The sequence below is a fragment of the Myotis myotis genome, unplaced genomic scaffold (assembly GCF_014108235.1).
Source record: "Myotis myotis isolate mMyoMyo1 unplaced genomic scaffold, mMyoMyo1.p scaffold_m19_p_4, whole genome shotgun sequence".
Lineage (NCBI taxonomy): Eukaryota > Metazoa > Chordata > Mammalia > Chiroptera > Vespertilionidae > Myotis > Myotis myotis.
Window position 1 is genome coordinate 100,414,461 of NW_023416346.1, and position 13,161 is coordinate 100,427,621.

General features: G+C 39.9%; 1 protein-coding gene across 4 annotated transcripts in view; it reads right to left on the minus strand.

Annotated features, from left to right (window-relative positions):
* The window catches only part of RPS6KA6 (ribosomal protein S6 kinase A6), a 232,026-nt gene that overhangs the window by 99,579 nt on the left and 119,286 nt on the right, over window positions 1-13,161 (minus strand). For all 4 annotated transcript variants that reach the window (XR_004966969.1, XM_036305340.1, XM_036305338.1 and 1 more), the window contains one exon: window positions 1,664-1,806. Coding sequence is in view for 3 of the 4 variants with exons in the window: in XM_036305340.1 (XP_036161233.1) it covers window positions 1,664-1,806 (143 nt within the window). In the remaining variant the exon portion in view is untranslated. The remainder of the gene's footprint in view (window positions 1-1,663; window positions 1,807-13,161) is intronic.

The window sequence follows — 13,161 nt, forward strand, 5'->3', positions numbered from 1 at the left end:
GATTGGGGAGTTGGGGCGCCGCCCCCTTTCACACTCAAGGCAGGGTCGATGGGGAGGTTGCGGTGCCACCCCCTGTCACTCACAGAGCAGGGCCCATAAGGGGGGTTGGGGCTCCTTACCCTGTCATGCACAGAGCAGGGTCGATCAGGGGGTTAGGGAGCTCCCCCCTGTCACGCACAGAGCAGGGTCAATCATGGGGGTTGGGGAGCTCCCCCCGTATCAGGCACAGAGCAGGGCTGATCAGGAGGTTGGGGCACCTTCCCCTGTCATGAACAGAGCAGGTCCGATAGGGAGGTTGTGGCCCTGCCCCCTGTCACACACAGAGCCACAGGGTGATCAGGGGGTTTGGGCGCTGCCCCCTGTCACGCTGATCCTGGTGCCGGGAGGCACATTACCTTTTTACTATATAGGTTAGAGGCCTGGTGCATGGGTGGGGCTGGTTGGTTTTCCCTGAAGGGTGTCCTGGATCAGGGTGGGGGTCCCCACTGGGGTGCCTGGCCAGTCTGGGTGAGGTGCTGAGGGCTGAAGCTCCCAACTGCTCCTTTTTTTCTTTTTTTTTTTATTCTGAGCCAGCTTTAGCTCTGGCTCCAGCTCTGAGGCCTCTGCTGCTGAAAGCAGGTATCTGGTTTGTTTGGGTTCTATAATCCAAACAATGTATAACTCAAGCTCTGAGATCCCAGCTCGCTGAAAGCAGGTTTCTGGGGTTTTGTTTAGCTTCTATATTTGTTACAATGTTTCAAACTGCAGGCTCAGAGGCCGGCAAGGCAGGCGGGGAACGTTGGAGTCCTCCATCACTGAAGCAAACAAGCCTCATGTTAGTTTCAAGCTGCCTGGCTGCCGGCCGCCATCTTGGCTGGCAGTTAATTTGCATATCTCGCTGATTAGCCAATGGGAAGGGTAGCGGTCGTACGCCAATTACCATGTTTCTATTTTATTAGTTAGGATAGCCAAGATCTGGAAACAGCCCAAGTGCCATCAGCAGATGAGTGGATAATAAAGCTGTGGTACATTTACACAATGGAATGCTACATGGCTATAAAAAGAAGGAACTCTAAGTCTTTCCAATAGCATGGAGGAACCTGGAGAGTATTATGCTAGACAAAATAAACCAGTCAGAGAAAGACAAATACCCTTTGGAATCTAATGAAAAAAATAAACTGACAAACAAAATGGAACCAGAATCATAGATACATGGAACAGTCTGGTTGGTGCCTGTGAAGAGAGGGGGAGGGTGACTGGATAAAGAAGGTAAAGGGATTAGCTAAATAATATATATGCACACTCCATAGACACAGACAATAGGATGATGAAGGCCAAGGGAGGGGGAGGCACAGATGGGTGGAGGTGGGCAAAGTGAGGGAGTATAGGGCACCTGCAATTATGTGAATATTAAAATTTTTTAAATAAATAAATAAATATTACTAAATTGAAAAAAAGAAATCAGAACACCAAAATCCTAATTCATATTGTATAACAGCTAGCCAAACACAACTTTTTAAATGATAATCATGAATTATTAGAACTCTATTCTCACCTGAAATCTCACAAATTTTAAATTAAAATTCTATATTTTTTTTGTATTAAAAATGGATAGATAATAAATTAAAGTTCTAAGCAGTATTAACTTTATATTAGCAGAATTTTTTAAAATAGCACTACTTACCATAAGTACACCATATGACCACCAATCAGCACTCTGGGAATGACCTCTCCTATTTACTACTTCAGGAGCCATATACTCCACCGTACCACAAAATGAGTAGGCCTTTTTTTCTTGATCTACTGATTCTTTGCTGAGTCCAAAATCTGTAATAACATTGTTACACAAAAAAATATATCTGAAGATCTTCAGAAAATAGAAAATACCAAAAGAAACAAAATTATGTATTTAAACCTTAAAATTATTCATGTATGGACTGTAATTACTCTTAAGCTATGATACAAATAATGGAAAATAGGCTGTATTTAATAATAAGAGCATTTAAAGATTTCTCAGTTACATATCATCTCAAAACATATTTTCATGTCTATACTTGAATATCATTCAACAATTTTGAGACAACAATAATTAAAGCAAAGCTGTCATAGTGTTTAAAATATAAGGCAAAAAAGAGGTAATAACAAACTTTTTAAAATTTTGAAAACGTTTATTTTGCTTTGGCTTTGGTGTCTTTCCATTTTTGTTTAATGCCTTCAAAGACCTAAAGGTATCAATACATAAAAAATAATCTTATTTCTATGTATTAGCAATGAAAAATTAGAAGTTGAAATTTTAAAAGTACCATTTATAATACTGCCAAAACAAAACAAAACAAAACAAAAACACACCCTTGAAATTCACGGGTCTAAGTATACAAAGTATATGCAAATCTGTACAATGAAAACTTGAAACATTGATGAAAGAAAACAAAGTAGATCTAAGTATATGGAGAGATATACTATGTGTATGGCTTGGAAGAATCAATTCTGTTAAAGATGTCAATTCCCCCAAAACTGATCTAAAGATTCAATTAAACTTTAATAAAATTCTTAGCAAGATTTATTTTCTAGAAATCAACAAGTTGAATTTAAAATTTATATTAAAAGACAATAGAATAGCCAAACAATTTTGAAAAAGAATAACAAATTCAAAGGACTTACATTAACTAACTTCCGTACTTATTATAAACCTACAGTAATCAAGACAGTGTGGTATTGAAGAAAAGCTAGACATATAGATATAAATAAATGAACAGGACAGCATCCAAGAATAGACTGACACATACAGTCAGTTCTGCTATAATGTTTGTTTTATAAATGCAAATTTTATCCAATGGAATTGATACATTAGGAAGCAATTTGAGGATAACACAAATTTGAATCTCAAATTTCATGTGCAATTTTGTTTGCAAGAAGCCCTAGATAAAACACTAAAAAAATTGCACCTAGCTGATCCAAGCCAAGTAGAAATACATACATACACACACCACAAACATCTACCAACTATTTCAGCTCATCATGTATGTTATGAGCCATTCTGTTGACCTGTAGTGCTACACTTTCCTCTCAATTCCAGATAATCTACCCTCCACTATTTTATAATAATGTACAAACTACAAACTTTCTTACATTAATTCTACAAGCAAATTTAAGGATTTTTCAAGTTAAGGTAGCATGTTTTTTGTAGTATTTATGTAACCTTAATAATTTAGAACATGTAAAACAATGCTATCATTTTTGTTCATTTCCTATATTTCTCAAATGTGTCACTGGTTATTTAGATTACTGCTAAGCCTCTAACCCCATTTTTGCCATAAGCCCTATTCTTTTTATTATGCAATAATGCATAATACAATAATTTTTAAGATCACAGGTGTTGCATTATAATGAAACTGGCTATATATTGTGGATTGATTTCTGACAAAGGCTTAAAAGCAATTCATGAAGAAATGTCAGTCTTTTCAACAAATGGTGCCAGAACAATAGGGTATTGATGTAAAAATATATCCTCAAACTATACATAAACATTAATTCAAAATGAGTCACAGAACTAAATGTGAAATGTAAAACTTAAAGTTGTAAAATTTCCAGAAGTAATATAAGAGAAAATATTTGTGCTCTTGGATTCGGAAAGAATTTCTTAGATACAACATCAAAAGTATAATTTGTAAGAGAAAAATGTTGAAAACTGAACTTCATGGAAATAAAAAACTGATTTTCAAAGTTACCATTCAGTACGTGTAAAAGAAGCTATACATTGAGAGAAAACATTTACAAATCACATATCTGATAAATGACTTGTACTTCAGAGTATATTAAAACACTCAGAAATTCAATAATAAGAAAAAAAATTTTAAATAGAAGATCTGAACAGACACATATACAAAGACATAAATACATAAGAAGATGATTAATATCATTAGTTATTAGGGAAATGCAAGTTAAACCACAATGAGATACTACTACATGCCCATTAGTACAGCTAAAATAAAAAATGCTGGAAGTAACAATAATGGGCATATACAAAGCAACTGGAGCTCTCATACATTGCTAATGGGTATGCAAAATAGTACAGACACTTTGGAAAACATTTTGGAGGTTTCTCATTAAGGGAAACTTAAACTTACCACATGACGAAGCAATCCCACTTCTTTGGTATTTACTCAAGTGAAATAAATGCTAATGTTCACTTAAAACTTGTACATAAATATTTATGGTGGCTTTATCCCTTACTGATGAATTAAACAGGAAATAACCCAAATGCCCCTGGATTGGGGATCAAACAAACCATGGCACCATTATAAAATAGAACACTACTTAGCAATTTTTTAAAAAATTATTGATACATGCAACAATAAGGATGAATGTCAAATTTACTACACAAGCCGAAACCGGTTTGGCTCAGTGGATAGAGCGTCAGCCTGCGGACTGAAAGGTCCCAGGTTCGATTCCGGTCAAGGGCATGTACCTGGGTTGCAGGCACATCCCCGGTGGGGGATGTGCAGGAGGCGGCTGGTCGATGTTTCTCTCTCATCGATGTTTCTGACTCTCTATCTCTCTCCCTTCCTCTCTGTAAAAAATCAATAAAATATATTTTAAAAAAAATTTTACTACACAAAGTAAATGAAGCCAAACTCAAAAGATTATATATGCTAAAGTCTATTTACATTGTGGAAAAGGCAAGCATAGGGCCAGATAGCAGATTGGTCATTGTGTATGGGTAAAGAGAGGACTATATAATAAAAGGCTAATATGCAAGTCAACCGAACTGTAGAACGACCAGTCGCTATGATGCGCATTGACCACCAGGGGGCAGATGCTGAATGCAGGAGCTGCCTCTGGTGGTCAGTGCACTTCCACAGGGGGAGCGCTGCTCAGCCAGAAGCCGGGCTCACGGCTGGAAAGTGCAGCAGCAGTGGCGGGAGCCTTTCCTGCCTTCGTAGCAGCACTAAGGATGTCCAACTGATGGCTTAGGCCTGCTCCCCAGGCCTAAGCCAGCAGTCTGCCATCCCCCGAGGGCTCCTGGACTGTAGGAGGGTGAAGGCCAGGCTGAGGGAGCGCCCCCCACCATGCAATGGGCCTCTAGATAACTTATAATGGGGAAATTTGGAAGATAATGATGGAACTTTTAATATCTTGATAATGGTGATGGTTTTAAGATTGTATGCATTTGTCAAAGCTTGCAAAACTATATGTGAAAGAGTAATTTTTCTTAAACTCTGTATTTTGAGACTACTTCAAATTTATTGCAGTTATATGGAATACTACAGACATCCTGTTTACCCTTCACCCAGTTTCTCCCATGGTGACATCTTATAAAAACTATATTATAATATCCCAATATTGACAATGATGCTAACAAGATGCAGAATAATTCCATCACTATAAGGATCCAAATAGTAAGTTTTACTCTGTGTAGGTTATATCTTTATTCTATAAATAAAGAAAGCTATAAGCCCAAATTGTTTTATAAATAAAATATCAACATTAATACTTAATTTTCAAGGCCCTAGAAAACTGATTTTCTAATCATGCTCAATATTTTCATTGAAGTGAAATAAGCCAGTCAGTGAAAGATAAATACCACATGATGTCACTCATTTGTGGAATATAAAGAACATTATAAACTGATGAACAAAAAATAGATACAGAGGCAAAGAAGCATCGAACAGACTGTCAAATTACAGCGGGAAGGCAGGGGAGGGTTGGTGAGGCGGTAAGAGATCAACCAAAGGACTTGTATGCATGCATATAAGCATAACCAATGGACGCAAGATACTGGGTGAAGGCATGTGCCAGGGGGTAGGTGAGGTCAATGGGGAAAAAAGGAGACATATGTACTACTATTTGTAATACTTTAAAAATAAAATAAAATTTAAAAAAAAGTTAAGAAAAGAAAAATAACTATTTTTTGTATAATAACTAAATATATTATGATATTCAGTTTATTTAAAAATATTTTCAATGTCCTATAATGTTATTTTTCTATATTTTGAGACTTTAAACTCTACACAACCAATTTAAAACGTAAATGTAATTAAAGTTCATTTTCAAGTTCAGTTCAGCTGAATATGACAATCCTGTAGAGAAGAACATTGACATTGTTGGACATCTCAGAGAGAAGAAAGGGAAGATAATTTTCTTATCCTTGATTACTTTTCAGAGATTTATGCCACTTCTCAGAGATTGTTTGTGGTACTATTTCTGAAAAAAATGATATTTAACACTAGAATTTGCTCAGCAATGAACTGAACTTTTATTTTACAATATTATGGGTTAGCTACAAGATTTTAAAAATATATATTAATCAGTGGTTTTTCCAAGTCACTAATTTGAAATAAAAATAAAGTGTAGAGCCGAAACCGGTTTGGCTCAGTGGATAGAGCGTCAGCCTGTGGACTGAGAGGTCCCGGGTTCGATTCCGGTCAAGGGCATGTACCTGGGTTGCGGGCACATCCCCGGTGGGGGATGTGCAAGAGGCAGCTGATCGATGTTTCTCTCTCATCGATGTTTCTAACTCTCTCTATCTCTCTCCCTTCCTCTCTGTGAAAAATCAATAAAATATATTTTAAAAAATAAAAAAATAAAAAAAATAAATAAAGTGTAGAAATCAGCTAAATCAAGGTTTTTTGGTTGTGGGGGCCATGGGGAAGTATATTTGTGCAACTATAAATGACTGTTTAATTAGACTAAATTTTAAAAGCACACCCAGAACAAAACAACTTAATGAGTATGTATTATTAGTAAAGGTAATCTCAGTGATTAATTTGCAAATAACAATAAAAATACTTAAAGTTATTTTCTTACTATATATTTTCTCTTAAATATTCAGCTAAATCACAATGTGATTTAAATTTCTGACACTGTATAGATTCTTTTGAAGCATCCATCTTATATAAAAACTGATGTTTGAAATTTCACCCTGACAGTATGGCTTCTGTAAATGCTTGCTTGCTTAAATAATAAGAAAAATAAGACTACTCCCATTCCAGAGAGGCCTTAAACTATGCCCCAGACAGAGTTGTCAGTGCTGACACCAGGCCAGGTCTTGAGATATGGTCTCATGGCCCCTTCCCAGCATGCAGGCCATCTTTCTCAGAAGGCCTGGAATTCTCATTCCACATTTGGGAGACAAAGGACTGGAAAAAGTATAAATAAAGGGAGTTTCTTCAATGTTGGGGGGCCCAGAATTTGAAAGACACATTTTTCTCTGGGCCTGCACAGAATTTAATAATAAAATGTAACTCCCTTTCTCTAAGCTTGGCTTGTTTTTTCTCCGGTCTTCTGCAACAGTTTCCATTTTATATAGAAATTACTCCTGGATTATGCCCCTCAGAAACATATAACTGCAACCACAGACAGTTAAAATAAATTGTGTGTTCAATTTATAATTTGTAATGGCATATTATGAGTAAACATTTTTTATAAACTAGTGAAGTCATATTATACAGTTTTTATACACAGTAGTGGGGGTATTAGATAAAAAATTAAGACATGAAGACATTATATATAATATACAAGCAAATATGCAAGTATGTTTGGGGTATCCACTCTCATTATACTTCAGTACTTCTGCTATACAAGCATAATCTTAGTATGAGGTAAATCAAGGCCAAAGCACAGTCATATCATGGAACCTTTCTACAGTCCACTGACATTCAGAGCAACCTGTTAAACATTAGGTTCATTCTTGTATCTGAAGTAATTTTAAAGTGTACTTGTAAAAATAAGGTATTGCCCTCTACTAAGATTATTCTGGGGAAACTCAGAATGCTGATGAAGGCCCTACTTAGATGAGACACTCCAAAATCACTACAGCCCACTGCTATTATTGAAAAATAGTTATTAATCTGGTACTTTTGACTATAGTATTCAAAATAGAAAGAAAGAAATATAAAGAGAATGAAGGAAAGAGGAAATGAAGGAGGGAACACCCATAGAAGGTAAGAAAGCAAGAAAGGAAAGGAAGAAAAAGAAGACAAGAAAGAGAAAGAAAGGAATACATAATGGGAAATTGAAGAATAAAAAGTATTCTTAAGGAAGTAAGAAGATGGCAGCAGAATAGGCAGACGTGTCCCAAGGTTTGTCCCAGAGCAAACAGAATGAGCGGCTGAAACAAATAACACCCACCCCGAATTGGTGAAGGAGACTCAGCTGGTGAGACAGTTTGCAGCCGGGAAGGGCAGAGTTCCCCTGGAAAGGTAAAAAACAGAGATCTGGGCAGGAAAGTTTGCCAGATCTCTGAGCCCAGAGGGTCAGAGGGAAACCTAGCGGCACCCAGCCTCGTCCCTTGGGACAGGCACAGCCTCTGACTGAGGAAAGGAGATCCGCAGGACTGTTGGCGCTGGGGGATTTGAGATCTGGGTGCCATAATTACGAAAGACTGAACCCAGAGGGGACAGCCTGAAGCGCTGACCAGACCATGCAGTGCTGGTAAGAGAGGAGCTCACAGAGACTCAGTCTTCCCCGTTTCTGCGGCTGGTGTTTTGTTTTTTTGTTGCTGTTTTTTTTGTTTGTTTGTTTATTTTTTTCTTTTCACTGAACCCTGTTCATAGGACATTTTGGATACAGACACTCACCCATGCTGAGGAGCGGGAGAAGGTGTGGACGAGTGGAATCTGGGGAGAGGCTGGGGAGAGAAGGGGGTCCAGGAGAGGTGGCAGCAAGTTGAGTGCTGAGTCACGCCTGAGCCCAGGACTTGGGCAGCCATTTTCTCCTGAGGATATAACCCCTCCCTCCAGTCCCCAGGCAAGGAATACATCCACACCCAGATTCCACCCTGAATGGTACAAAGGATTAAAATAATCTGATTATTCCCTGACTGGTTTGGCTCAGTGGATAGAGCGTCGGCCTGTGGACCGAACCGAAGGGTCCCTGGTTCGATTCCAGTCAAGGGCATGTACCTTGGTTGTGGGCACATCCCCAGTAGGGGGTGTGCAGGAGGCAGCTGATGGATGTTTCTCTCTCATCGATGTTTCTAACTTTCCATCCCTCTCCCTTCCTCTTTGTAAAAAATCAATAAAAATATTTTTTAAAAATATATATTAAAAAAAAATAAAAAAATAATAAAATAATCTGATTAGTCCCTGGGAGTTAACAGGTTCTGGTCTATAGAGGGGCCTTCAGTGCCAGAAACAGGAAAAAAAAAATCACAGACATTCCAGAAAACTGGGATCTTAAGCCAGCCAAAGGAATGACATTTCAATTTTTCATTTTTATTTTTTTATTATTATTTCGCTAGTTCTTTTTTTATTTTCTCTTTGTTTTCCTTTTTTTTTTGTTTGCTGCTCTTTTTTTTGCTTTTTTTCTTTGTTTTCCTTTTTTGTTTGTTGCTTTATTTTCTACTTCTTTTCACATTATTTTTTCATCATTCAATTTTATTTTATTTTTACTTGTTATTTTCTATTTTATACAATTTTTTAAATCAATTTTTTGTAAATATATTATTTTGTTCCCCTTCTGTCTCTTCTTATCTACTCATCCCTTTTCTACTTCCTCTATACTGAAGTGAGGTCCTCCCCATATTTATCTAATTCTTAACCTTATTTCCTGTATATCATCTCAGCCTCTACAGATTCTGCCCCCACCCTCCCTCTTTACTGGGTGTTTGGCGTTTGTATTTGTTTGGTTTATCTATTGGTTCTGTGGTGTTCTCTCTCTCTCTCTCTCTTTCTCTCTCTCTCTCTCTCTCTCTCTCTCTCTCTCTCTCTATATATATATATATATATATATATATATATATATATATATTGGTGTCGTGAGTACATTCTTGCCTTGTTCCCTTTGGGTCATGTCTTGTTAAGGTGAATTTTATCCTGTCTGGCTAAACTGCTAGAGAGCAAGCCACATAACCAGACACCTGGAGAGGAACCTTCATTAACGAACAGGTCAATTACACCCTAGACCCAGCTACAGAGGTAGGAAGAAGGTGCCAGTGAGGGTGCAAAAAAGGAGTGTGTGGTTGTGTGTGTGTGTGTGTGTGTGTGTGTGTGTGTGTGTGTGAATGAGGCACAGTTAGACCCCGCAGGACCTTCGGGGGCAGGCTAACCGGGCTAGCCTAACTAGGCATCCTCTGCTACCATTGCAAACAGGACCAGGAGGCCAGCTCCTCTTCAGAGGCCTCGCCTTTTCAAAGGGGAGAGCTGATGCAACTGAAAGCCCAGCCTCACATCCACCCAGGATGCCCTCAGGTAACACCTGGGACTCTACAGCCACCCCTGCCAGGGACCTGCTACCTCAGCTGTGTTTCCACGGTCACTGAGTCTCCAGCCACCCTGGGCGCAGGTTCCTGTGAGTTCTGAAGCACGCTCCCCTCTGACCAGCCCAACGCTTTAGTCCAGGGCCCTGCAACCACGTGAGCAGCATGCTCATGTGGCCTGCCCCTGTCCAAGGAGCAGCAGCTGTGTGAGTGGCCCGCTCCCCCTGTCCGAGGAGCAGCAACCATGCGAGCAGCCCAACACCTCCGATGAGGAGCAGCAGCATGAGCAGCCTGCCTACATCTGAGGAGCGGCAGCCCTGCACAGCCAGCCCCCATCCGAGGTGCAGCAGCTGCGCACAGCCTGCACCCTGCACCAGTCCGAGGAACAGCAGCTGCACAGGCATCTTGCCCTCATTCAAGCAGCAGCAGCCGCACGAGCAGCCTGCCCCCATCCGAGGAGCAGCAGTTTTGCGAGCGGCCTGTCCCCATTCGAGGAGCAGCAGCAGCCCACCCTGGTCCGAGGAGCAGCAGCCACACGAGCAGACCGAGCATGTCTGAGAAGCGGCAGCCCTGCACAGCACGCACCGGTCCGAGGAGCAGAGCCACACAGAGCCTGCACCTGTCCGACGAGCAGCAGTAGGGTAAGTGGCCCGTCCCCATCCGAGGAGGAGCAGCTGCACAAGCAGCCCACCCCTATCCAAGGAGCAGCAGCCTTGCAATCAACCTGTCCAAGTCCAAGGAGCAGTAGCCCCAAAAGCAGCCCACCACATCAGAGGAACAACAGCTGTGTGCATCCAGCCCCCATCCAAGGAACAGCAGACACGTGAGAAGTCCACCCCAGTTCAAGGAGTAGCAGCTGTGTGTGTAGCCCACCCCCATCCAAGGAACAGCAGCCTCATGATCAGCGCACCCTCTGTCTGAGGAACAGCAGCTGAGTGAGAAGCCTCCCCCCACCAGCCAGAGGAGCCACCACGGCTGTGAACAGCACCCACCAGAGGAGCTGCTGCCAACTGAGGAGCAACTGCTACCACAACCACCCGAGGAGCAACCGCAGCCCGAGGAGCCACTGACACCCAAGGAACATCCCCTGAATAACTCAACATCTAGATCTGTCAGTGAGATCAAACATGGGTAGACAAAGAGGCCCCCAAAGGAAAGAAAAAGAGGACTCGCCAGAAAAGCAGCTAAGTAAAACAGAGGCATGCAACATGTCAGAAAAAAAAAATTCAGAATAAGGGTCCCAGAGTGCATAAACCAGATGGATGGAGGAAAAAATCAACAACTTATGCAAGAAGCAAGAAGAAATGGATGAAAAAATTCAATAACTGATGTAAGAATCAAGAAGAAATGAAGAGTGATATAGCTGCAATAAAAAACACCATGGAAAGTTTCAACAGTAGACTAGGAGAAGCGGAGGACCGAATTAGCGAATGAAAAGACAGGGAAACAAAACACACACAAACTGAACTGCAATTGGAGAAAAAAATTAAAAGACAGGAGGAGAGACTAAAGGAGCTACGGGACAACATGAAACAAAGCAACATACGAATAATAGGGGTGTCAGAACAACAGGAAGAGGAACAAGGGTTAGAAAACCTATTTGAAGAAATAATGTCAGAAAACTTCCCTGAGGTGGGGAAGAAAAAAGTCTCACAAGTACAGAGAGTCCCAAAAAAGATGAACCCAAAAAAAGACCCACAGCAAGACACATCATAATTACCATGGCAAATGTTCAGGAAAAAGAGAGAATCTTAAAGGCTGCAAGAGAGAGACGGAAAGTTACATATAAGGGATCTCCAATTAGATTATCAAATGATTTCTCAACAGAAACACATCAGGCCAGAAAAGACTAGAGGGTAATTGACAAAGTGATGCAAATCAAGGGACTGAATCTAAGAATACTCTATCCAGCAAGGCTATCATTCAAAATAGAAGGGGAAATAAGAATCTTCACAGACAAAAAAGGCTAAGGGAATTTATCACCACCAAGCCAGCAATGCAAGAAATGCTAAAGGGACTGGTGTAAAAAGAAGAAATAAAAAGCTAAGAAAGAAAACAGGCACAAAAAATAGAAATGGCTACAAACAAGTACCTTTCAATAGTAACTTTAAACGTAAATGGACTAAATGCTCGAATAAAAAGACATCGAGTGGCTGAATGGATAAGAAAACATGACCCATATATTTGCTGTCTACAAGAGACCCACCTCAGAATAAGGGACTCACACAAACTGAAAGTGAAGGGATGGAAAAATATCTTTCAGGCAAATGGAAATGGAAAAAAAAAAATCTGGGGTAGCAATACTTAGATCAGACAAAATAGACCTCAAAGTGAAGGCCATAACAAGAGATAAGGAAGGCCACTTCATAATACTAAAGGGATCGATACAACAAGAGGATATAACCCTGAGAAACATATATGCACTCAATACAGGAGCACCCAAATACATAAAAAACTCCTGGAAGATATCAAGGGAGAGATTGACAACAATACAATTATAGTAGGGAACTTTAATACACCATTGACATCACTGGATAAATCCTCTAGACCAGTGGTCGGCAAACTCATTAGTCAACAGAGCCAAATATCAACAGTACAATGATTGAAATTTCTTTGAGACCAAATTTTTAAAACTTAAACTATATAGGTAGGTACATTGTTATTAACTTAATTAGGGCACTCCTAAGGCTTAAGAAGAGCCACACTCAAGGGGCCAAAGGGCTGCATGTGGCTCGCGAGCCGCAGTTTGCCGACCGCAGCTCTAGTAAAAAAATCAGCAAAGAAACAGCAATCCTAAATGACTCACTAGATCAGATGGAATTAATTGCATCTTCAGAATATTTCACCCCAAAGCCACGGAATATACGTTCTTCTCAAGTGCACATGGGACATTTTCAAAAATAGACCACATGTTGGGTCACAAGCAAAGTCTCCCCAAATTCAAGAAGATTGAAATCATATCAAGCATCTTCTCAGACCACAAT